The following is a 27410-nucleotide window of genomic DNA, read 5'->3' as shown; positions in this document are numbered from 1 at the left end:
GTCCAAGACCTCTGCAGCTGCTCCTCTGCCTGCAACCCTCTTCCCTGTTTCATATCCGTCTGACTGTTTTACCAGTAAGATGTCATTCCAATGTCACCTCGCAAAAGAGGCCTTCCTTGACCATCCCATATAGAACACCCCCTTCATCCTCTACTCGTTTTTCCTGCTTCACATTTTCTTCTTCATAGCCTGATGGTTGGCTACGTGGCATTAGGAGTATACTGCCTTCTCTCCCAGAATTTTAATTCTGTTAGAACAGGCTTTGGTTTGTCTTGTTCACTGTTGTATCAACATTTCCTAGACTAGGGCTGGACATGAAGGAGCTCAATACTGACTGATCAAAAGAACTGTGGATTTCATTCTATACATATTTTGAGCCACCTTTTAAAACTTATTCTAATATGTAACTTTTATGTTACTAAACACTTCCTAATCACCATTTTTAAAGCTACACAGTATTCCAACAAGTACACAGGATATAGCAGAGTTTAAATAATCTATTGTTAGACATTTGATTTTTTAAAATATTTATAATGGACATTCTTTAGACTTTGATCAATCATCATTTCTTTAGGATAAATTCCTCAAGTAACAGGTCTTTAATATATATTATCAATGACCCTCCATAAAGGCAACACAGGTGTGCATGCACACTATGCACACCAACGGGGGAGCTCGCTGCATCTATACTAATGGGATGAGCACCACAGTGTTACAGTTTTACCCATGCTCAGCTCCAACGTCTCTTTCAATCTTACTAATTTAATAAGCTAAAAAGTATTCATTTATCTAGTAATTTTGTGTTTATATTACATATAAAGTTACTCATTCCTCAAATCCACCCTACTATGAAGTCTATGTGAAAGAGAAATCAAAAAATGTCCCTCAGCATGGTTTTACTACAGGCAAACAGGAAAGCCTGACTGTGCCTGTCCAGGAAACAAGAATTTAATCTGTCTTCCAAAGTTCTCCTGCTTCATCTGGAGTTCTCTGGTTAGGGAGATGGAGCCTACCCAGGCCAGGACAGATCCCTCAGGAGCAGACAGCTCAGCTCTCCATGTGGAAGGCCACAACTCACGTGGACCCCCGAGGACTGCACTCTTCTTTCACTGAAGGAACCCTTTCACTCTCTGTGTTTCCTACCTAGATTCCTCGGGTCATCTGCCCAAAAGGGAGCAAATCCAAGAAAGGAAGTAGAGGCCAGGTGCGGTGGCTCACACCTGTAATTCCAGCACTTTGGGAGGCTGAGGTAGGTGGATCATTTGAGGTGAGGAGTTTGAGACCAGCCTAGCCAACATGGTGAAATGCCATCTCTACTAAGAACACAAGAATAGCCAGGTGTAGTGGTACACGCCTGTAATCCTAGCTACTCAGGAGGCTGAGGTAGGAGAACTGTGTGAGTCCAGGAGGCAGAGGTTGCAGTGAGCCGAGATTGTGCCACTACACTCCAGCCTGGGCAACAGGGTGAGACTCTAGCTCCAAAAGAATAAAAATAAAGGAAGTAGTACATTTTTCCATGAAAGGAGGAAAGATGATGTACATCTTGTCTGTACAAGCTAAAAGTCAATGAAAACTATCAGCCAATAGCTTAAGACTATCAAGACAGCATATGCTTGAAATGGAAACATTCATTGACAAGCATCATTGCATCACTGGCCTTTTGAAAAACTTTATGCACTGAGATGTCAACCAGACATCGTATGTACTGCACTTGGATATTTCAGAATGCTCACCATGGTCAGGGTGTGAAGAGAGTAACAGAACAGACCCACAGCCCCATTCCCAACAGCTGCATCACACAGGAGGGAGCTGCTGATGACCTGTACCCTTAACACAGGTGCAGAATGACCAAGGAAAACCCCTCTGCCACCGCTCTACAGGCAGCGTGCTACCACCACACTTCCCATGGTTCTCAGAGGGACTGAAGTCACTCAGCAAAATCTTTTACAAGAAGTTCAGTGATGCACTGCAACAACATCATGTTTGTAAAATCTGGTCAACTTAACTTTTAACCATCTCAACTCTTAAAACTATATTCTAAATATTTCATAATTTAACTTAATTTTTAAAGTCTTTTCTTTTACCAGAGGAGCCCAGTAGGTGTAGAGATAGCCTATTTTCAATGCTGGCACAAACTGTGAGCAGGATATTACCAGAAAATAGAGATTCAAGAAAAACTTGAATTGTTCATACAAAACCTAAAAAGGAAAAGAGAAAATTAACAAAATTCCTACAAGGAAAAAATTTAATACCTAAATTAAACAGTTAAAATCAGCACAACATATAACCACATTTCCATCAGTGAGAATATGTTCTGATTCAAAGTAAATGTATTAATTTTCACATTGGCTTTCTAATAGCTATATTACAAAGAAAGGTAAGGTTACTCCCAAAATATATTTTAAATAAACTGAAAATAAGACAATTAGGACGTTTAATTATGTTAAAAAATGTCACCTAAAAGTTTTTTTATTTTTCTTATATGAGATTTTCCAGTTTTCCATACTCATTTAGTAAGTTTTTACATGAACATCAAAAAAAGATAGCAAAACCTTCCCAATGTTAGTAAGCCAGTAAATATACAGGTGTATCTTGATAATGACTCAGAAAATCTTACAATGGAAAAGACATATTAATCTTATATTTATGAAGTGGTAAAAAACAAATAAATAGCCACTTTTTTTTTTTTTTAACACAGACATCCAGGTGGCTTTACAAAGACTGAGTGAACAAGCCAAATGTGAACAGGCTGACTTCACGAGATAGACTGCCTTAATCTCCTGTGGGTATTCACTTCTCTCAAAACATTAAAAAAGACAAAATATAAGAAGTTGTAACTGCAGACCAATTTTCAAGAAGACAACTACTCACCTACTCTTATGGTCTTTGGGTTGTTAATTCTTAATATGTTCAAATATAAAAGAAATTTCACCATTTAATAAAATATCAGGAATGTCAGTACTGCAAGGTTTTGGTTTTGGTTTTTACTTCAAATCATTATCTTTAGGGATGAAAACCCAAGATCTAATATACGAATAGATCTCAATTCACAAATGCCTCTAATTATTAGATTTACACTGAAAATCAAAATGGAACAAAACTTATGTTTACAGATGAGAACAATTCAAACAGCACACCACAATTCAAATCAAACTTGCAAACCTGCAACTTACAAATCGCAATCTCTTTGGATGCCATTTCTACGCCACTTGGAACGTATGAAAATTTCACCAAGCAGGGCAATGGGTTAAGTGCTCACTGCTGACCTAAGGAGTCTGCAACTTGTTTTCAGAAAATGAGGTTATCCGCATCATCATACAGCGATGTGTGGGCCTCAAAACCAGTTACACTGACAATGCATTTATGTTCATAATCACGTCCAACCCGCTGTCTAAGAATGTTTTGAATTATTTCATAAATTAATCTCAGCAGGAAATGAAGTGCTTTTTCCTTAGTGATTTCTTTAAAATCTCAGTTAGCATAAATTATATCTATTAGCAATTTAGAAATTGCCACTGGTGGTAAAAATGACATAGAATTCCTACTGTGTAATTACCAAATGTTTCTAAAATACTACATTTTAGATGAAAAGACTAATTTCAGAGACAATCTAAGATAAAAAACTCATATACATGGTAATCATCACAGTCACATCCACAGGTATTTTCAGCATGCAGCCAATCTGGGCAGGCTGTGTGGACTTACACTGATCAAAGTCAAGCTGCACTGCTGGCTTTAAACGACTGTAATCAATACTCTACTGTCTACTGACTGAACCTGCTGACCTTTAGGAAAACGTACACTGCTTAGCCAATCTCTGAGATCTGTAAGTATTTAATAATTTAAACCTAAGCAGAAAACAGTGGCTTCATTCAATAAAGATGTGAATATTTATCTGCCTATAAGACAGTTTACATTTTATTATCCTGACAAAAGATCAGTCTTTTAATTATGAAGCCATTAGTTTTGTGGGTTTTAATAAAGAAGTACATTAGATACCAAGTATTTGCCAATCACTAGGTGGATGGGGATGAGGTGGGGGTGGGGGTAAAATCAATGCCCAATACAATGTCAGCATGATTATTTAAATTAAATATACAAGACAAAGCTGCCCACATTCCATGTAATCAAGAGCTTTTCTTGCAAATAAAAGACCTAAAACATGTCAAAAACTTTGGTATAGAAATATAATCAATACCAGCTTCCTTTTCCTTTAGAAAGATAGATAAATCTATTAAAATAAGGAATGACATACAAAAAACAAAAAGTATTCAACTATTCCAATTGTATGTGAACTGTTTTATAATTTAAGCCAGTAATATCACTAGCAACAAAAAAGTAATAAAATATTTAAACTACAGTATTTAAAATTAACATAATACCCAATTAAACATAACTAATGATATAACAATATAACAAGGTCTGAGATTTATAATGTGAAGTAGCAAAGACATCTATATATAAATATGCACATTACAGATACTTTGTTACTGTATCATTTCAATATAAAAAAATGTTTCATTTTCTTTGTGAAATCTCTTGGCAGGGCTTAAACATTACATTTACTTTTTTCTCCAAACTAGTTCCCAGCCAAATAAAATGCATAACTTGTTTTCTGATCATTTTATTTACCTTTACTTCATTATGTCTATATTTCTAAAATAATATAAATATTGTTTATCAAGAACTGAAGGCAATAATCAAACTGTACATTTTCCTGAGCTGCACTCTATGATGTAGCCATTAAAAATACATGAATTATTTAACAATTACTGGGAACACAGATGGTTCAAAAGCAAAAGGACACTGATTTGGATGTGACACAACTCAATACCTAAGTCAGAGTCTCAACAGGCTCCGTCCTACAGCAAAGGAAGCCAGCAACGTCTGACACACAACCCATCTCCAAGAATGCAATAGTCTTACCCCAGGTATAAAGGTAAACACATTGTATTTTTGATTTTTTATAGAATTCCTGGGATGTTTTTCTTCACACTTTTCAGGACATCCAAGCCATACTGTGCGAGCTTTCAGTTCTTTCTTTCTTTGACAAATATTTACCAGCCAATCACAGCAACTGTATGAAACAAAAGATACATATTGTGTACTTTTTTTTTTGCTTTTTAAAAAAGTTCAAACTAATTGTACACATTTAGAGCCAATATTGATTATTTCTGTATTTATCAGACACTAATAGCACACCTAATGCTAATCTGTGGGGTTTTTCTTATAACAGGTTGGTTACACAAATTTAAATTTGACATAAAAATACAAAGTCTTATATAAATATACAATGGCTTCTAGAACCCCAGGGGAATTATCTTTCTGTTTAGACACTCTTACTGGCAAAATAAAACCACTAATATTCTGAAGCAGTCAATGCTCTGTATGTTGAGAAAAGGCATAGCTATAGGTTACCCACTGGTAATTCCCAATATACTATTCAATGATAAAAGTCCTTAGATTTCAATTAATCCAGGATGTGACTCATTCTCTGAAGTAATAACCACTTTTTCCACTCTTAAAAAATGACTTTTCCAGTAGTATTAACTAATGCAATATTAAGACTTACAGCTCAGGCCAGGCATGGTGGCTCACATCTGTAATCCCAGCACTTTGGGAGGCCAAAGCAGGCAGATCACCTGAGGTCAAGAGTTCGAGACCAGCCTGGCCAACATGGTAAAACTCTGTCTCTACTAAAAATAAAAAAATTAGCCAGCTGTGGTAGCAGGCACCTGTAATCCCAGCTACTCAGGAGGCTGAGAAAGGAGAATAGCTTGAATCTGGGAGGCAGAGGTTGCAGTGAGCCAAGACAATGCCACTGCACTTCAGCCTGGGCAAGCCTCCATCTTAAAAAAAAAAAAAAAGATTTACAGCTCAATCCAATATTTAAAGAGAAACAAATGTTTCCTGTGATATTCTAATGATAAAAGCTTGACTGTATTTCCACATAGCTCTCTTCATCTATGCAGTAAATATTTTAATTTTAAATTTACCCTGTTCCAATAGTGTCTGGGTTTCAGGAGCACTCTTCCCCTTCTTGGTCATCTAAACCATTATTTGGGGGTGGAGAGTATAGAGTTTCTAGTAAAGTAACTTTTCTTAAAATACTTCAGAAAATGACGAAAAGGTATCAAATTCATCTCTTCTAAGCACAAAACAATCATGAACTTAAACTTCAGTATTAACATCTTGGTTTAATTCAAATTTTCAAAATGTAGAGAAAGACTCAGAATGGCTTATTAAAGGAAGTTGTTAAATCTCACCTTCTAATTATATTCAAGGCTAGAATAGAAAGCCTGCTGTATAAGTCAAATATTCTTCATTTCTGTGACAAAGGAAGCTTAAAAGTTAACAAAAAATTTTGCATAAAAATGACAGCATACGGCTGATTATAAAATGAGGCTGACACATCAGAGCTCCATCACAGAACTGCTGTCTCCCACGCTGGAGTGCCACATCCTTACTACAATCATAATGCTCTCATGCTTTAGAAATCACTTTACAAATACTGAAAACTTACAGGTTTCAGTATTTGAATTTATCAATTTGAATATATGAAGTAAACTTCATAAATCTCCCACAGTAGCACACCTTATGAGGCCGCATGTGTGTGTGTCTCAACTGAAGTTGGTACTATCCCTATGAATATTCATCTAATTCTCAGCTATGCTGGGAAGACCTTCACATTGAAAGGTCAGAGGTTGGTTTTTCGGAGGCTGCCCATCCCTAACAGGGACTGTTCCAGCATGAGAAGGACTGCCAAGCACTGCTCCCTTAATCAGCACTCTCTCACGGGGCTGATGCTCTGCCATGGGGATAGCCAAGGAAGCCAGCTCCCCCCACCCTTATTCTAGAACTTCCACCACAGCACACAAAGACTGAGCTTTGCAAGAATGGAATATCTTAGCACTGCCATCATCACTTTTGAAACAATAAACCCAAACACCTCCAAACTGAAAGCATACTTTCAAGTCCACAACAGTTATAAATCAGGGTGGTATTAAAGTGATTTAAGATTATCAAAACAAGTATGTTCACCATTACTATTTCTTGGTAAGGTAGGAAAGGAAATGGTCAAGTAGATTTCAGTAAAATGATGATAATATTTGATCTGCTTATGCTTGAATGAAAGAAAAATTAAATAAGGCTTCAAATAAAAAAGAGTAAGCTTTCAATGACTATTTCTCTCACCTTACCTGTTGCTTGTGTCCAGTTCGAACGCTCTCACATGCCTCCTTCCCTCCAGCACCCCCACTGTGGTGCCACGCAGACTGCGACTGCTCTGTGCTCTACTCCACTCTATGAGTAGCCTTCCCCTCATAGGGGAAGGAGGGGCTCATGGGCACTCCTTCCCCAATTCCTCCCACCAACAGCAGCTATAAATCATCACTCTTTTACCTGGTGACAGCACACACTCCCAGTGCCAGGAAAATCCTAGTTATGTTACCTAAGAATTACCATCTCAGACACCTGCAACTACACTATACTGATGCCGGACTCCCACATTACATAGTTGAGAAAACTGGAAGTCCCACAGGCAAGTGACTTCTCTGAGACTAAACCACTAGTTAACGGCAGAGATGAAACGAGAGCCTGGATCTCAACCCCCTACCACATCAGTATCATGTCCATTCACTGAGCTGACAACAGGCAGAGGCCAGCTCTTATTCAAGTTCATGCACCACCTTTCCTCAGCCCAGGCATGGCACCACAGCCATTCAAGAGATGATGAAAAAAAAAAATGAATCACTTGTGAGCAGGCAACAAAACACAATGGAAAAACATGGACTTTAAAGTCATGTTTTTGGAAACAATCACCAGCAAGTGACCCTACGGAAGCTCCTTGGTCTGAGTCTTTGTTCGCTCATCTGCAAAGCACTGACGAAAGTGGACTTAATACATTACGAAAGCGCAGCACAATGCCGCCCACGGAGGAAGCCCCCAAGGCCTCAGTCTTCACTCTCCTGCTTCCCAACATCCCACTCAAAAGGTCACCCTCCTCACAATAGTAACTTGGGCACAGAGAGTAGCCAGGCCTGGACTGTCCAAATGAGCATCCATTGGCTCCATGTGGCAACCTGCATTTCAATTAATTAAAATTAAATAAAACTTATAATCCAGTTCCCTCAGTCACATTAGCCACATCTCGAGAGCTCAGTGGGCACCCGGGCTAGTGGCTACCATAGTGGACATCACAGATGGAGAATATTCCATTACTGCAGTGAGTTCTACTGGACAGCACTGGCATCAACAGAGCACACTGCAAGCTGGGTCACAGGTGCAAGACAGGCTTCAAATGAACACATTTCTCTTCAGCATTTCAAATAGAGCAAAAGTCTTCAAGAATGGAAACAGATATGAATTTTTGCTCTACGACACATAATTATCTACTCTGACGTTCTAGTATACAAAAGTCAGACAAATTCAAAATGAAAAATCAAATATTTACATCTAAGTATTTGAAAAGATACATATAAAATTTAGAAAATGTAAACTTTATAGCATTATCTGATATTAACATGTTCTTCCAGACAAAAGATACTATAAATGCAAGACCACTGTCTGCAAAACATGAGCATTGTAAACAACAGCAGCAACAGAAACCTTAACATCAACATCACTGTCAGCAACTACATGAACTAATGCCTCACTGACATCACTCTTCTTTAGAAACTCTAAATTACATGCCCGCTGCTAAAAACATATATATTCAACATTTTACTCGGTTTTTCCTCTATAATCCTGTACCAGAAAATCTAAGATGCCTAGACTTTGATGATACAATTACATTATTCATATCACTGTGCTACTAACACCTGTTAACATGTAAAAATGTTATTACTAATAATTTTATTGTGTACAGACAGAATAAAGTAGTGGTTAAGACGCCACTATCAAATCATATGTTACTACACAAAACTGAACGAATACACTCGCAACAGGCGTGAGGTGTGAAAGGCCTGCAGGTGTGCCAGAACTGCCCTTGGATCACGCAGCCAGAAACCACTACGTGGGGGAGTCAGGCGACTTCCACGCTGGGAGTAAAGGGCATGAGTCCCAAGGATACAGAAACACTAACGAAAACGGTAAGTTTAAGCCTCACTGAGTAGTAGAGCTAAAAAGGGAAAATGAAATATGGGGAATTTTTTGAGGACAAAAATGTGAGGAAGGCATACTGGTAAATATTGCAAAACAAGAGAGAGCAGCAGACAGAAGTCCTTCGGAGACAGCAACTGGGAGCTTTCCTCAATAGCATTTCTATGTATGCAAAATAATTTCTAAATTATTGATTATTCAGAAACATTTTCCCCTCTATATTTAAATTGCCTTACACCATCAAGTCCAGCTGAAACTAAATCCAGTAGTGTACAAGTTATACTTTTTTTCTTAAAATGTTTTAGGATTAGCAGCTTTTCATAAAATGCCTCTATAACCAAATCACAACATTAAACAAAGCATTTTAACACATCAAGAGCCTATCTTCTAAAATTTTAACTAGTCACAATTAAATAATTCCCATAGTTTTTGCCTCCTTTCTCTCCACCCCCCAAAAATTAGACAATTATTATATCCAATTTAAAAGCAACACAATGCTAATGTCTTCTTAAAAGATGACATGCTTCTGTGCCCCCAACGTCTGCCAATTAGCTGAGGACGTTAGAACTAGGAATGATCCCAGCATTTGATACCTCCCCTCCCTTCTTATGGAAATGCCATTCACTGGCTCCACTTTCCTAAGGACAAAGTGAATTTTGATAACAGGTGAAATGTAAATCTCGTGAGAAAGACATTAACCCAGACCAGAGAACTATCAATGTGCCTCACAACAGCTTACAGAAAGGTGCATTCACCCGCAGGAAAAAGATTCTGAGTTGTGAAAGACAGAAATCAGAACAATTTTTCCAAGTGTCCAAGTTGGGGTTTTTGTCAAATAAAAATGAGAAAGCAGGTCTCAAGCCATGAAGAAATTAAAGCCTACTCGCTCAGTCTTTTAATAATCATTTTAAAATGATCCTTACTACTTACAGGATCTACAAATAGAAATACACTGAAATATTTACAACTCATTAATATGAGTTACAATCTACCTGTATTGCAATATTCCAAACATTTTCCTCCTGCAGTTAAACTAATTGTATAAATCTTCTATTCTTTGAGCCACCAAATAATAATGTTAGTAACAATGAATTTTATAATGCCTGGTTATTTGGGAAATTAAAAAGTAGCAAACATTGACAACTGAAAATTGATAAGAAATAAATAAACAAAACTAATCTACTTGCTAAATGTATAGTTTGATTCTCTATGGTGCAGGGTTTAATTTCCATAACCATTTCTCAGTGTAGTAGATATCTTTTGAACAAGAAGAGCACGACAATACCTCAGGTTGCCTCTCATCCCATATGGCAGTAGGACATTCCTTAGCACCACACAGACTGATTACAGGCTGCCAAGATGGCTCAGCTAGCTTTTTCCACATGATCCCAATTTATTAAGATAAAGATTTCAGCCTGGGCAACACAGAAAGACCCTGCCTCTATAAAAATAAAGTATCCAGGTGTGGTGGCACATGATTATAGTCCCAGCTACTCGGGAGGCTGTGCTGAAAGAACTGCTTGAGCCCTGGAGGTCAAGACTGCTGTGAGCCATAATGGCACCACTGCACTCCAGCCTGGGTGACAGAGCGAGATCCTGTCTCAAAAAGAAAAAAATAAAAAATAAAAGATAAAGACTTTATAGACAAATCTAAGATATTTTACTAAGCTGTTTTAACTCCCCCAAACACGGATGTTTTTGCTGCTACCATCTACATTTTCAAATATATTCTTAATATTTTCCTTAAGAAAAGGAGTATATTACAAGTAAAACCTAAAATTTGGCTGTTATGTTCCATTTGGTAAAAACAAAATCATGTGAAAAACCAGAAAAATTCAATAATGTATTTAACACTATGATGAGACTGAGAACACTCTGAAGTTCACAATTCTTGTTAACTACCTGACTAGTACGGTACTGGTATGGTACTGTTACTAATACGGCCAAATAAGTACCACTTCCAAAACACACAGGGTCTGTTAAGAGTCCCCACCATGACCACCACACTGTCCATGTCCCCAGCACTGCACCCATCAGTGCCCAGTTCCCATTTCCTCTATGAACGTCCCGCAGTCTCCCCCAGTACCCAGTGATTTTCCACACACACTAAAAACCACCTAACAGCCTGGACACAGATTCTCAACCTTCTCAACCCAATGATCTCCACGGTAATGTCCCTCTAGGATGGGGAGACCAGGCATTTACCACAGAGCTATTCCACTTCAAAGACGGCAAATCAGGATCTTATTCGGGCCACACCTCCATGTCCTAGCAATTTTTCCAGTTCAGAAAGCAAAAAGGAAGGGCTTTAGGTCACCAGGTTGGGACCTGGTTCATTTCTGGGCTGGCCCTTACCTGTCACAAAAGGGACTCTTTCGGTTCTTGGCTGTAAACAATGGTGAGAACACCCACCTTCTTTAAGAAGGGAACATATGGACCACAGAAGAAAAGCACTTAGCCTTTCCCCACACAAATTCAGAACACTTGCTTCTCAGCCACTCCCACAGCCAGTAAATTGGTAGCAGTCAACCCTCTGCCCCTACAAACTTATCAATTCCCATCGTCGTGGGGACCTACCTCACCACAACTCCCCACACCACACTTCCTCAGCTCTGTCATCACCCAGGCTCTTCCCCAATGGATACATCACCGTAAATTTATGCCTAGTTCAATACAAATTATTATTGATTTTCTTTTGCTGATTATTGATGATCTCTACCAAAGCATGACCAAATTTTCCCATTTTTTTCAGCCCTCGTCTGAATCCTAATCATATCCTTACTCAATTGACCTGATGTTACCAATTGAGAATAAAAGTCACAGTCACCACCACTATTTCATTCTTCCTCCCCTAGTTTTCCTCCTGCCAAAAAGGATGGACATTATTCTTCCTTTCCAATACATCCTCTTTCCAAAGGTGTCACCTCTTTATTCTTCACAGAGCTACACCACATGTCTCCCAACCTTTTCAAGATCATCCTTCTGTGTGGCTTCCACTATCACCACGATGACAAGGACTCTGCAGCTTACATCTCCAAAGCCTGCTTCTGGGTCTAACAAAACTACGCATTGGACCACTTCTCCTGCCAATGCTTTGGTTTGTTTCTTAATACAAGATAGATTTCTTTAAAAAAAAAAAAAAAAAAAGTTATCTGGTTTAGTTAAGTAGGATCTTTAAAAAACCCACAGTCCATATCTGCTTAATGCTGCAATACTGCCAGCTCCTGCCTGGGAAAGAACAAGGTGATGGTGCCGCTTCTCAACGCCACTGCACAATGCTGTACGTTCTAGCCAGCTCCACAAGGCAAGGCACACAGACCATAAAGGAAGAAGTAATACCACTGCTATTTGCAGATGGCATGACTGTCTTTATAGATTACAAGAAATCTACAAAACCACTCTTACCACCAGTGAGTTCAGCAAGGTTATAGGATAAAGGATCAAACATACAAAATCAACTGTATTTCTATACACTAGCAATGAAAATGTGGAATCAAAAATTTTAAATACCAAACCATTTACAATCACTACAAAAAAATACTTAGGAGTAAATCTAATATTTGCATGCCGAAAACTACAAAACGCTGGTGAAAGAGATCAAATTATCTCCAAATAAAATGGAGCAAAAGGTACCATGTTCATGACCTAGAAGACTCGACATAGGAAACATGTCAGTTCCCCCCCCAAACTAATATAATACACAGGTTCAACACAAGTCCTAACAAAATCCTAGTAAGGATTTTGTAGATATGAACAAGATTATTCTAAAATTTATAGGGGAAGGCAAAGGAACTAGAATAACTTAAAGATTTCTGAAAAAGAAGAAGAAGAAGAATCAGCCTACCCACGTTAAGACTTTCCATAAAGCCACAGTACAGCACACTGTGTGGTACTGGCAGGAACTGACACACTGACGAGATGGAGAAGAGAACAGAACCAAGGTCACAGAGAGCCCCGCTCATGTACGATCAAGTGGTATTAGAACATCTGGATACACACTGGCTAAAAAATGAACTTTAATCTAAATCTCTCACCTTACCAAAAAAATTTTTTTTAAATATTCAAACATAAAGCTATAATACACATACAAGAAAATCTTCAACAAAGAGTTTTGTGAAATTCTTACTATGATACCAAAAGCACAATTCACAAAAGTAACAAAAGCAATAAATCAGACCTCACCAAAATTAAAAACACTGGATCCACTGAAATCTCTCTGAATCTCAACGGATGGAAAGACAAGATACAGACTGGCAACATGGTGAAACCCTGTCTCTACTAAAATACCCACACAAAAAAACTTATCCAGGCATGGTGGTGAGCACCTGTAGTCCCAGCTACTCGAGAGGCTGAGGCAGGAGAACGGACCCAAGAGGCGGAAGTTGCAGTGAGCCAAGATACAGCCACTTCACTCCAGCCTGGGCAACAGAGCGAGACTCCGTCTTAAAAAAAAAGAAAATATGTCCAACTACATATCTGACAGAGGACCCATAGTTAGAATATGTAAAGAACTCTCCAAATTCAACAAGAAAAAAAAATAATCAAACACCACAACTAGAAATTAAAGATGGAAAAACATTTACTTAATAGAGTACACAAATGGCAAAAAGATATCCAACCTCACTAGCATTAGGAAAATGGAAATGAAAAACACAATCAACCATCACTCCACATCTACTAGAACAGCTACAATCAAAAGCAGTGACAACACCCAATGTTGGCACAGACAAAAATAAACTGGATCTCTCAAATACTGCTAGTGCAAATGTAAAATGGTATAGCCACTCTGGGAAATAGTTTGGCAGTTTCTTAAAAAGCTAAATATACAGCCGGGCCCAATGGCTCACACCTGCATTCGCAACACTTTGGGAGGCCGAGACGGGAGGATCACGAGGTCAGGAGATCGAGACCATCCTGGTTAACACAGTGAAACCCCATCTCTACCAAAAATACAAAAAACTAGCCGGGTGTGGTGGCGGGCGCCTGTAGTCTCAGGCACTCGGGAGGCTGAGGCAGGAGAATGGCGTGAACCCAGGAGGCAGAGCTTGCAGTGAGCCAAGACTGCGCCACTGCACTCCAGCCTGGGCGACAGAGCGAGACTCTGTCTCAAAAAAAAAAAAGCTAAGTATACACCTACCATACAACCCAGCAGTGAAGTTTCTGGACATTTATTCCAGAGAAATGAAAACTTATGCCCACACACACACACAAACGTACACAATTGTTCATGGCAGCCTTATTTCTAACATCCAAAAAATTGAAACAACCTATACGACAGCTTGGATGGCTCTCACAGCATTATGTTGAATGAAATAGGCCAACCTCAAAAAACAAATCACATAATACAGATATCACTACAATATGGAAAAAAATAGAAAAATTTTTAAGTATCACATATTGAGTAATTTCAGTTATGTAACATTCTTGATATTAAAACGAGATGGAGAATCGATGAGACGTTTCCAAGGCCAGGGGTCAGAGGGACGGGAGTGGCTGTGGCACGGGAAGCTCCCTGTGGGGTTGGAATGGTTCTGCATCTTGGCTGCAGTGGTGATTACACAGATCAACACCTGATGAAATCACAGAGAACCGCACGCGCGCGCGCGCACACACACACACACACACACACACACACACACACACTGTGCCAAGGTAAGTGTCCTGGTTTCATATTATAGTTATATAAGATGTAACCACTGGGGTAAACTGGGTGAAAAATACAAGAAACTTGATATGGTTTGGCTGTGTTCCCACCCAAATCTCATCTTGAATTTAGCTCCCACAATTCCCATGTGTTGTGGGAGGAACCCGGTGGGAGGTGATCAAGTTATGGGGAAGGGTCTTTCCTGGGCTGTTCTCGTAATAGTGAATGAGTCTCACGAGATCTGATGATTTTAAAAACGGGTTTTTCTACACAAGCTCTCTTTGCCTGCTGCCATCCACATGAGATGTGACTTGTTCCTCCTTGTCTTCCACCATGATTGTGCGGCCTCCCCAGCCATGTGGAACTTTGAGTCCAACGGAACCTCTTTCTTTTGTAAATTGCCCAGTCTCCAGTATGTCTTTATTAGCAGTGTGAAAATGAACTAATACAGGACCCGTCTATACCATTTTTGCAATTCCTGTAACTCTCTATTTCCAAATTCAAAATTTAAAAAAAAAAATTATTTTTAAAGTAAAATAATGACAATATATGCCATGCAAACATTAATCAAAAAAAGCTGATATAGTTTTATTGAAATTAGACAAGTCTTCACAAAGCATTTTTAAAGATAAAAGAGGGCATTTAAAGACAATAAAAGGTCAAGTGAATAGGTTAATAATCCTAAATGTGCATCATCTAATAACACACTCCAAAATTAACCAAAAGAAATAGACACATCCACAGTGATGTTTAGAAACTCATGAAGTCTCTCAGTAACTGACAAACAAGCAAACCATTAACAGCAACAGATTTGAACTAGACAACCAACAACTATGACTTCACTGACATACAGAGCAGTGCACTTAACAACTGAAAAATACAAATTATTTTTAAATACACAAAGAAAATTTGCTACAAGTTGTCTATATGATGAACCATAAAGCGAGTCTCAACACATTACAAAGACTGTAATTTTTATTTTATTTTATTTTATTTTTTGAGACAAAGTCTCGCTCTGTTGCCAGGCTGGAGTGCAGTGGCATGATCTCGGCTCACTGCAACCTCCGCCTCCTGGGTTCAAGTGATTCTCCTGTGCCTCAGCCTCCCGAGTAGCTGGGATTACAGATGCACACCACCATGCCCAGCTAATTTTTGTACTTTTAGTAGAGACAGGGTTTCACTATGTTGGTCAGAATGGTCTCAATCTCTTGACCTCGTGATCTGCCTGCCTCAGTCTCCCAAAGTGCTGAGATTACAGGCGTGAGCCACCGCACCTGGCCCGCTTTTTTAAATTATAAGTAAATGGCCTCATGATATTCAGATACAAATCAATTACAAAAAGATAACTGCAAAAAACAGGTCAGGCATGGTGACTCATGCCTGTAACCCTGGCACTTTGGGAGGCTGAGGTAGACCACTTGAGCTCAGGAGTTCAAGACCAGCCCAGGTAACATAGCAAGACCTGGTCTCTATTTAAAATGATAATAATTATAATAAGTTAACTAGAAAAAATCTCTAACTTTGGAAATTAAGCAACATAGTTCTAAATTAAACATGGATTTAGAGTAGAAATGACAATGGAAATTAGAAAATATTTGGGCCTGGGTACGGTGGCTCACACCTATAATCCCAACACTAAGGGAGACCGAGCCAGATCTAGTAGATGGGATTACAAGCACTCACCATCTCACCCAGCTAATTTTTGTATTTTCAGTAGAAATGGGGTTTTGCCATGTTGTCCAGACTGGTCTTGAACTCCTGAGCTCAAAGTGATCTGCCCGCCTTAGCCTCCCGAAGTGCTGGGATTACAGGCATGAGCCACCACACCCGGCCTCCAGGTTTTAACCATTAAAACTTCTCATAAGATAATTAATTTGGCTCTCCTTTCTTTTCATATTAGCACTGTTTGGCTTTGATTAATGTACTAATAATCTGCATGATATCATTTAAGGAATATCTCCTTGAGTTTTTATATTAATAAACACCCTGAGAAGGCCACAGCATCACTTAGGATTCCACAGAGGGTGCTTAAGCTGAGTTTAACTGCGAGGAAACACAAAACAGAATGTGAAACATTCTGTATAATAACTGATCTTCATTCATTCAAAATGTCAATGGAATGAAAGATAAACACTAAACTACTACTCCAGATTAAAAGACACTAAAAAAGCATGCCACCTAAATGTGACATGTGATCATACCCAGTACTAGAGAAAATAAGGATACAAAGGACATTACTGGGATGATAGACAACATTGAAATATAAATTTAAAGTAGATACAAAGCATTGTATCAATATTAAATTTCCTGAATTTGATAACTGCACTAAGGTTACATAAGAAAATACCTATTTCTTAGAAAATACACACTGAAGAATTAAGAAGAGGAATGAAGTAATCAACCTAGTCTGAAATGACTCAGAAAAATAAGAAGATGTAAAAAGAATAATAAATGTAGCAAAATACGGGAAAAACACAGATGAATGTGAGTAAAAGATACACAGGAGGAATATAGGGCCATATCTAACTTTTGGGAAGAAAAAGAAATACCATTTATAAATGCTGATAGAGCAACCAGGATTAATTCTATCATGCATTAGCTATAAAGTCACTAATTTTCTCCAGCTTTTTTTTTTTTTTTTTTGAGACAGTCTCACTCCATTGCCCAGGATGGAGTACTGGGGCTCGATCTCAGCTCACTGTAACCTCCACCTCCCAGGTTCAAGTGATTCTCCTGCCTCAGCCTCCCTAGTAGATGGGATTACAGGCACTCACCATCTCACCCGGCTAATTTTTGTATTTTTAGTAGAAATGGGGTTTCGCCATGTTGTCCAGGCTGGTCTCGAACTCCTGAGCTCAAAGTGATCCGCCCGCCTTAGCCTCCCGAAGTGCTGGGATTACAGGCATGAGCCACCACACCCGGCCTCCAGGTTTTAATCATTAAAACTTCTCATAAGATAATTAATTTGGCTCTCCTTTCTTTTCATATTAGTACTGTTTGGCTTTGATTAATGTACTAATAATCTGCATTATATCATTTAAGAAATATCTCCTTAAGTTTTTATATTAATATAGCTAATAAGTATATTAGAAGCTAAGCTTATAAGTAAGCTTAGCGTATAAGGAAATTAGGTAGCAACGGATAACAAACCTGGTACAGAGGAACTTCCAGCCATCACAGACAAACCACTCCAGTCCTCTTTTCCTTTGCATTATCCTGGCCCGTGGTAAGGTATGGTAATCACTTTCCTCATTCTCAAAGCCTTCTTCAGACATCATTAGTGGCATTTCATCCAAATGCGCAGACTCATCCTCCAGCTGGTACCTAGTTAGAGTAAAAACAGATTGCTGAGACAGGCCAAGCAGGCTTCTTTACAGTGTGTTTCATTTAGGGACAGTATTTCCTCAAATTAGGCTGTCTTCAGCTGAGGTAACGCATTATAAATAAGACTGCAGAGGCTGCTTTCTTTTGCAAAGGAATGTTGGCTAAGGTAAAAAAGCTGCCAGCGAGGCCTGTGCTAGCTGTTAACTGTGCTGTGAGCGTACTCCTGGAGGCATCTGTGGTGCGGATGGCCAGGCTGACAGCACAACTGATGCTGCTCAACAGCTCCTCACTGCACTTGATCCAGTCAGAAAACACCACTCTTCTGAAACACGACTATAGCAAAGAATGTTCACTCCAAGCAACATCTAAACACTCTATGTTACACAACTTTACATCATCAGCCAACATTCTAGAAGTGACTTTCAACAATATGTACCTATCTGTATCTGAAAAGTATCAACATCATCCTTTGGTTTGCTGACAGACTTGATAATCTTTGGGGAATGATGCTATGTCCCATTTATTCTGTTATTCTCTTCACTAAAACGTGCTATTCAATGAAAAAATCTCAACAACCAGCACACCTTTTAAAGCTCAACAATCTTCTTGATTCCAAGAAACAGGCGGCCTATCATCAAAACTGTTCCTTTTATCCCTCCTCAATCACAAACATAATTTATCTTTAAAAAATAAAAACTTACCTTTTTGAGAACAATTTGTCAGAAACGATAATGGTGATTCAACAAGTGCGATCTTTTTTTTTTTTTTTTTTTTTTTGAGACGGAGTCTCGCTCTGTCACCCAGGCTGGACTGCAGTGGCCGGATCTCAGCTCACTGCAAGCTCCGCCTCCCGGGTTCACGCCATTCTCCGGCCTCAGCCTCCCGAGTAGCTGGGACTACAGGCGCCCGCCACCTCGCCCGGCTAGTTTTTTGTTTTTTTTTTTTTGTATTTCTTAATAGAGACGGGGTTTCACCGTGTTAGCCAGGATGGTCTCGATCTCCTGACCTCGTGATCCGCCCGTCTCGGCCTCCCAAAGTGCTGGGATTACCGGCTTGAGCCACCGAGTGCTATCTTACTGAATTCTGCATCAAGTATTTGTGGAGGCATTGTCACAATGTGAAAAATACGAGAGCAGACTTGTGGGTTCCTCTCTGGGATAAAGGCAGTCACTTATATTGAAATCTTTTTTCACATTCTCTAAATTCCACATAGAAGACAGCTAAAACTAACCAAAACCCACCACTAAAACATAAATAAGGGACAGAGATAGTACCATCCTTAATTGACACATAAGGAGAAAAGTAAGTATTCCAAACCAACAAAGCCAGGTCCAGAGTCCAGTCTGGATCACAGCCAGGCAGCTCAGGGGCAGAACAGGACTGGGGGCCCTAGCAATGGCAGACCATGGATAAAAATTATACCCAGACAGAATCTACCCTGAGAGCAACAGGTCTGTGATCACAGCACTGGTTACTGGGGGACCTACAGGAGGGTGCACAGAGCTTGGGTAGTAAGGCATCAATGTCGGGGGCAGAAGTCCACATGGGAAGAAGGATGCACCTCTTGGAAGGCTTGTTGGTGAGGGGAAGAAAAGGAGCAATAAGTGGAAATTAAGAGTTCTTCAGAAACGAAAAATAGGAATCAAACACATAAGCAGGCAATTCTAGTACATTCTGCTAAAGTGCAATTTAGAGATAGGTCACTATTGTGGAAGACTTTTCTTTTTTCAAGAGAATACTGTGAGTCTCAGGAACCCAGTCATGCAGTCCTCACTGCCTAGAAAACTCAAAGAGAAACAGCACGTTGTAAGTACCCAGAGGCCAAAAGGCACGGATGATGTGAAGGTAAGCGCATGCAGTGGCCGAGTATACACGTCATGTACGATGGAATCGTATTTCTGACCACGACCTGGCATATTTCATTCCTAGTAATTCTTCCTCTTTTCAGACCTCCAACTGATGGGCCTGACGTGCACAGTTTCCAGACAAGGGCAGCTTAGCTCCAGGCGCCTAAAATAGGCTCTGAAGTCCAGTGCAGAGTTCCTGCCAAAGTGAAGACTCGATCTGCACTGCACGCAATATGCTGAGTGCAGACTCCAGAAGAAACCCACCCTTTCTAGCCACAGCCCCAGCAAAGGGGGCTCTTGCAAAGCAGAATGTTTTTTCTGTTTTCCGTTTTGTCTCTCCTAGCCCTCCCAGGGCTACCCTGTAGTCACCTCTATGACAGCAAGGGAAACAGGAAGACGGGCTCCTGGAGTCCAAACAGGATGTGGACGTCCCTGGTAGTTCTCTCTTTTCTCACACAACTTCTCCCTGAGAACTACCCCAGTCAGGTAGACTTTCACAACACGAAGGGTTAAAACTCTGAGAGAAAACCCTGACTTTCAGAAAGCATAAAGCTGAGAAAAAACAACCCTGGAAACTGGAGACGTGGGATAAACCAGAGAGCGGAGAAAGCTGGACAAGGGATGCCCTAATTCTGGATATGAATCAACAGAAGTCCCAGGCTCACCCCCAAGCTGCAAAAATGTGCCCAAACCCAAATAAGCACAGGACAGGCTCTGGGAACTACTCAGGTCCTACACAACAGGCCCTGACAAGCACTAGTGGGCAGCTGATGGCCTGGTCAAGGCTTTGCAACTGAACTGACATGGCAGCCACCACCCACTGGTGGTGAAACAGAACTAGGGGTCGAAACCTACCCAGGTCAATGCACTGCTAAAACAAAACATTCTTCAAAGGATTATGAGACCCAGAGTCCCTCAACACAATATTCAAAATGTCCAGGATACAAGCCAAACTTACTCAACATACAAAGTAATAGGGAAATATGGCCAACAGTCAAGAGAAAGAACCACCAACAAAGGCTAGCTGCAGTATGAAAAACATATTGGAGTTTTAAAGCAGCCATTATATCCATGCTCCATGAGATAAAGCTGAACAGTCTTGAAGTGAATAGAAAAACAGAAGTTCTTTTTTTGTTTTTTTTTTTTAATACTCTACAAGTATCCTAGGGTAGATAGAAATTCTAAGCAGATGGGGGAGGCGGTGTGTGCACACGCACCCACGCATACACACTATTTATCTATATTTCTTTATATATGAAAAGGTCTAACATGTATGCACGTCATTAGAATACCAGAAAAACTGAGGCAGAAAAATACGTGAAGAAAAAATGGATAAACACTTCCCAAATCTGTTGAAAGAAATCTACTAAATAAAAAAGACAGCAAACTAAAAACAGCGTGCAGTCAAAGATACCTACATAAAGATACATCATAAACTACTAGAAGCAAAGATGAAGGAAAAAATCTTGAAAGCAGCCAGAGAAACACAACTCATTACATATAGAGGAACATGAATTCAAATGCCTGTAAATTTCTCATGGAGAAAAATGGAGGCCAAAGCACAGTGGAACTTGATGTTTGAAGTGCTAAAAGAAAAGAACTGTGAACCCAGAAATCTATATCCAGCAACAATGTCCTTCAGGAATGAAGGAAAAACAAAGATATTCTCAGATGAAAGAAAACTAAGAAAATTTGCTGTCAACAGATCTGCCCTGAAAGAATGCTACAGAAAGACTCACGATGGAGAAAATGATACCAGAAGGAAACACGGAACTTCTAGAATGAAGGAAGAGCAACAGAAAGTTCTTGAAAATATGTATGACTATTAAAAATAAAACGTATTAAATTGTCAGGTTAAGTTTCTAACATAAACAGATGCAAATATATACAAGAAGCCTAACAGGGAAGAGTAGGTGACTCTATAGTTTATACGAGGTGGTAAAATACTAACCTTAAGTAGACAGTGAAAAGTTAGCCATATTATCGTAAGCCCTAGAGTCGGATTTCCCAGCAGAGGCACATAAACATTTTGGGCCACAGAACTCTATTGGCGTGAAGCTGTCCTATGCACATATTTATTCCACAGTATCCCCAGCCTCTATGTACTAGATGCTAGTAGCTGCCCCACACTCACCCCTTGTTGTGGCAATCAAAGATGTTTCCAGACATTGCCAAACATCCCCTGGAGTACAAAAATCACTATCTAAAGGAAGTACTTTAAATATAATGCTATTTAATATTAAAAGATTAAAAGAAAAAAAATGGAAAAATAAAGTTAATCACTGCATAATGACATACCAGTCAACAATGGATTGCATATAAAACAGTGGTCCCACTAAGGAAGCTAAAAATTCCTAACACCTGGTGACATCACAGCCATAATAACGTTCATAGTACAATGCATTACTCACATCTTTGTGGTGATGCTGGTGTAAACCAAATCTATTGGGTTACCAGTCATTCATATAAAAGTCTAGCATATACACCTATGTACAGTATCTAATACCTGACAATCATAACTAATGACTATACTATTGGTTTATGTATTTACTATACTATACCATTATTATTTTAGATCGTACCTTTTCTATTTATTTTCTTTAAAAGCTAACTGTAAAACAGCCTCAGGCAGGTCCTTCAGGAGGTATTCCAGCAGAAGACATTATCATCACAGGAGATGACAGCTCCGTGTGTTATTGCCTTCCAGTGTGACAAAATGTGGAGGTGGACGATAGTGATTAGATGATCCTGACCCTATGTAGGCCTAGGCTAATATGTGTGGTTTTGTCTTAGTTTTTAACATTAAAAAAAAAAAAGTTTAAGTAAAAATAAACTTAAAAAAAAGCATATAGAACAAGAATATTAAAAAAGAAAATATTTTTGTGCAACAATACAATCTCTTCATGTTTTAAACTAAGTGTTATTACAAAAAAGTCAATAAGTTTTTAAAAATTAAAAAAAGTATAAAGTAAAAAAGTTGAAGTAAGCTAAAGATTAATTTGCATGCTAAGTGTCCTGTACAGGTGTATGATTGTTTATGTTTTATACTGCATTTTACTATGTTCAGTATGCTTAGATACACAGATACACGATTGTGTCACATCTGCCTGCCGTGTTCAGGACAGTAACATGCTGCACAGGTTTGTAGCCTAGGAGCAACAGGCTCTACCATTACAGGCTAGATGTGTAGTAGGCTCTATCATCTTGGTCTGTGTGAGTACACTCTAGAATGGCTGCACAACAATGAAATTGCCAAACATATTTCTGGAGTACAAAACTCAGTATCTAGGGGAAGTATTTTAAGTATTAATGGTATTTAACATTTCTCAGAAGATCACATCCCCATCCTTCAACAACACATGACTGTATATAATGGAAACACTAGTCAAAAGAAAGCTAAGTAGCTATATTAATATAAGACAAACACATCAAAAAAAGAACTGCCTAGCATAAAGTGGAACAAAATGAAATAATAAAAGGATCAAATCACCACTAAGATCTAAAAGTCCTAAATATGTATGCACCTACCACCAGAGTTTCAAAACACATAAAGCAAAACTGATACAAGCAGAAGGAAAAACAGACAAATCCACAATAGTAACTGAAGACTTCAAAACTCTCAGCCCACTGTTACCACTGTTACTCAACATAGTACTGGAAGTCCTAGCTAGAGCGATCAGACAAGAGAAACATATGGGGGAATCCAAAGTGGAAAGGAAATAATCAAATTATCTTTGCTGATGATACGAACTTATATTTGCAAAAACCTAAAGACTCCACAAGAAAACTATTAGAACTGATCAATTCAGTAGTTGCAGGATACAAAATCAACATACAAAAATCAGTAGCATTTCTATATGTCAACAGTAAACACTGTGAAAAAGAACTGTTTGTAGTCTTTTATCCCTCACCCTCATCCCAACCTTTCCCCCTGCATCCCCAAAGTCCATTGCATCATTCTTATGCCTTCACAGAGGACTTTTAAATATGCAAATTCAAACAAGAAGAGACCATGTCTTGCTTATCAAATGTAAAAAAGAATTCTTAACATTCAATATGGCCAAAAGTCTTGGATAAACAGGCACTCTTAATCGCTGGTAAAAGTGGAGAACAATTTTTGAAGATGCATTGAAAGCTTTTTATTTCTGTAATGTAAATAAACTTTAACCAGGGTTTCTCATTATCCCATGGAAATTTAAAATGTGTTCAGTATTTCTCTACAAAGGTAACCATCACTGTGCCGTGATGTTGAAAAAGACCCAAGGAAACACAGCAAAAAGCACAGTATCCATGAATAAATAATTGGTGAAATATACGACGGAATAGAATATTGTCACTAAAAATAATCACGGAGAAGAACTTTGTTGAAAGTAAATGTGTTAGGAGAAATGGTAGTCACTTCTTTTCACCCCTCTTTTAAACATCCTACTCTACCAATCCAAATGCTACTTGCTGTAGTGTCTCCAGATAATCTTTATACACAACTCCAACCACTATTGACAGCATCACAGAACATCCTTACAACATACAAGTTTCATTATAATTTAGGCAAAAAAAATTACACAATCTGTGAAGTAACAGACCTAAAACATTAATATTTTTCCCTTAAAACGTCATTTTTTTCTTCTCTGTATGAGATTGCTTCTTTTAAAACAGTCAACTAGAAAATGAATATTTATACAAAATGCAAATAAAATTCAAAGCACCACATAAATATACTGTAATATAATACACAAAATGAGACTTTTGGTCTTTTTCATTATTTCAACAGTTATGTCTTATTTTAGTAAAAGTCACAATCTTATCAAGTTTAATGCAGGAAACTCAGCACAAGGAGTTCTGAAAGATAAGGAACACAAGCAACATCATGTTTTGTAACCTCAACTCCAGAAATGGAGCCTTTGAACTGGCAAGCAATTTATTCCATTTCCAAGACAATTTTCCTATTGTACTGAAAATTTTACCACAGTATTTAAAAACAGTAAGATGATGAATAATGGATTTTTTCAGAGACAGGAAAAGTGCAGAATCTTAAGTGTCTTTGTTGCCTGGTGTCATACACACTTAATTGGTTTGTCACTCAAGAAAAATCAACGTTTCCAGCAATTAAGTATAATTCTGGGAACATACTTTTAAAATGAGTAAAAACAATTATGAACAAAGACAACAGAATGGATGATACCAAACCCAAGAGCACTGCCATGGTAAGAAACAAGGACAGCTATCTGAACTGCAGCCAAAGGTTTCAAAAAAAAACAATTAGGAACTCTCAACTCGCAAGTACTGGAAGGCACATAATTTACATGTATCTAAGTAAAAGTAAATCAACACAATAACTAGCTTTAAAACTTACATTTTATCTTAAATATCTAATAGCCTTATTGTTTCCATTTCGATGAGAAACACTTCTTAGAAGCCAATCGATATTAAAGAAATATATTTAAAACATGTCTAATGCTCAAAGCTTCTTTAAAAATAAACACTCCCCCTTTGCCTGCATGTTAGTAAAGTAGAAAAACAAAGCAAAAAACTAAGTGTTATAAAGAAATGTGCATATTTCCTTCATCAAATACAACTACAAGGTTGAACCGTCATTGATAAGTCATTAGTAAGCAGCAAGCTGCATAAACTAATGAGAAATTGGGACTCTCCCTTCTATAGCAGCAAAGGAGACAAATGGTGCTATGGTTGAAATGTTTTTGTCCCCTCCAAATTCATGTGTTAGAAGCTTAATTCTCAAAGCAACAGTCTTAGGAGATAGTGCCTAATGGGAAGCATTTAGGCCACAATATTTCCACCCTCATGACACATTAATGCCATAATAAAGAGGGCATATTGCACGGGTTCGCTCTATCCTGCTCTTCCGCCATGTGAGGAAATCACGTTCTTCCTCTCTTGCCCTTCCATCCTCTCCCATGTGAGGACACAGCAAGAAGGTCTCACCAGATGTCAATACCTTGATCTTGGACTTCCAGCCTCGAGAAGTGTGAGAAATAAATTTCTGTTCTTTATAAATTATCTAGTCTCAGATATTCTGTTACAGCACCACAAAATAGACTAAGACACAGGGTAAGATGTTAAAATAAATAAATAAGCCAGCAGATAAATGAATAAAATTAAAGGGATGGCTGCCTGAAAAATACGCCTTGACTTTAGTAGCAAAAGGCAGCAAAAGGAACATGGAAATAGTCCCCTAAGCTGAGATGTCATTTCCCCCATGGGAATTATATATACAGTAACCTTGGAGCTAATGATTTCTAAAATGTTCTACAAGAAAACTGAACACCAATTTCTTGAAATAAGAAATAATACTGCTATACATAAATTGAGAAAAACTTCTGAATTAGAGTTAATGGTACAATATCCAATGTTATGTAAATGCAAACCCAGAAATTTGAAGCTATATAGCCAATTAGCTCAGGATACATACTTCAGTTACCTAAAATTGTGATGTTCCCTATTATCAACTCTGTCTTCATGCTAATACTATTAGGAGTAAAAAATAAATAAATAAATAAGTAAAACATTTCTATTCTGGCAAGTGTAAATAATTTTTTAAACTTGAAATTATTTTATTTTATACTTTTTTTTTTTTTTTTTTTTTTTTTTTGGAAATAGAGCCTTGCTCTGTCTCCCAGGCTGGAGTGCAGAGGTGCAATCTCAGCACACTGTAACCTCAGACTCCCAGGTTCAAGAGATTCTCCTGCCTTGACTTCCCAAGTAGCTGGGATTACAGGTGCTCGCCATCACATCCAGCTAATTTTTACATTTTTAGTAGAGACAGGGTTTCACCACCTTGGCCAGGCTGGTCTCAAACTCCTGACCTCAGGTGATCTGCCCACCTCGGACTCCCAAAGTGCTGAGATTACAGGTGTTAGCCACCGCACCCGGCCTACATATGCCTTTTAAAGGAAACTCTTATAGAACCGCCAAGAAAATGTCTCTGATTTCAACAAATCCTGGGACTGGACAACCAGATAAATACTGTCTTAAGAATTAGTACTATGTCTTTAAAAAAAAAAAAAAAAAAAAAAGGCATTTCAATTGTGAACCATCACAGCAAAAGAAGTTTCATTTTTACAACTAGTAAAATATTAGACTATCATAATTATCAAAGTTTTATGATTCATAGAAAATTGTGTATAGACTCTCAGAATGAGAAATCTAACATTAAAAAAATTGTGTTGCTTCTATCAAGAAACACTAATATTTTACCAATAATCAGACAATAGACATCTGTTCTTAACACTAGTATCTTTCAATGCTAAAACTTAACTATTAGAAGATTGCAAATGCCTCTGGGCAGGGCCAACAGTCACACTGCTGGCAAAAGCAAAGAAAAACTAATAACGGACATGGATAAACAAAACAATGCTTAATGTCATTCATTCTTCATTTAACTGCAAAGATAATTTGAATGACACCACCATCACTTAAAACACAAAAATGGGAAACACCAATTTAACAAATACCTTATTTTCACCCAGATGTTAACA

At 38.4% G+C, this 27410-nt stretch overlaps 1 protein-coding gene across 1 annotated transcript in view; it reads right to left on the bottom strand.

Annotated features, from left to right (window-relative positions):
* The window catches only part of ATP9B (ATPase phospholipid transporting 9B (putative)), a 269119-nt gene that overhangs the window by 226950 nt on the left and 14759 nt on the right, over positions 1-27410 (bottom strand). The window contains exons 2-4 of the mRNA XM_025365036.1: positions 17894-18067; positions 4927-5077; positions 2085-2198 (exon numbers count right to left, since the gene is read on the bottom strand). Coding sequence (XP_025220821.1) covers positions 2085-2198; positions 4927-5077; positions 17894-18067 — 439 coding nt within the window. The remainder of the gene's footprint in view (positions 1-2084; positions 2199-4926; positions 5078-17893; positions 18068-27410) is intronic.

This window comes from Theropithecus gelada, chromosome 18 (assembly GCF_003255815.1).
Source record: "Theropithecus gelada isolate Dixy chromosome 18, Tgel_1.0, whole genome shotgun sequence".
Lineage (NCBI taxonomy): Eukaryota > Metazoa > Chordata > Mammalia > Primates > Cercopithecidae > Theropithecus > Theropithecus gelada.
This window is presented reverse-complemented; position numbering and strand designations above follow the sequence as displayed.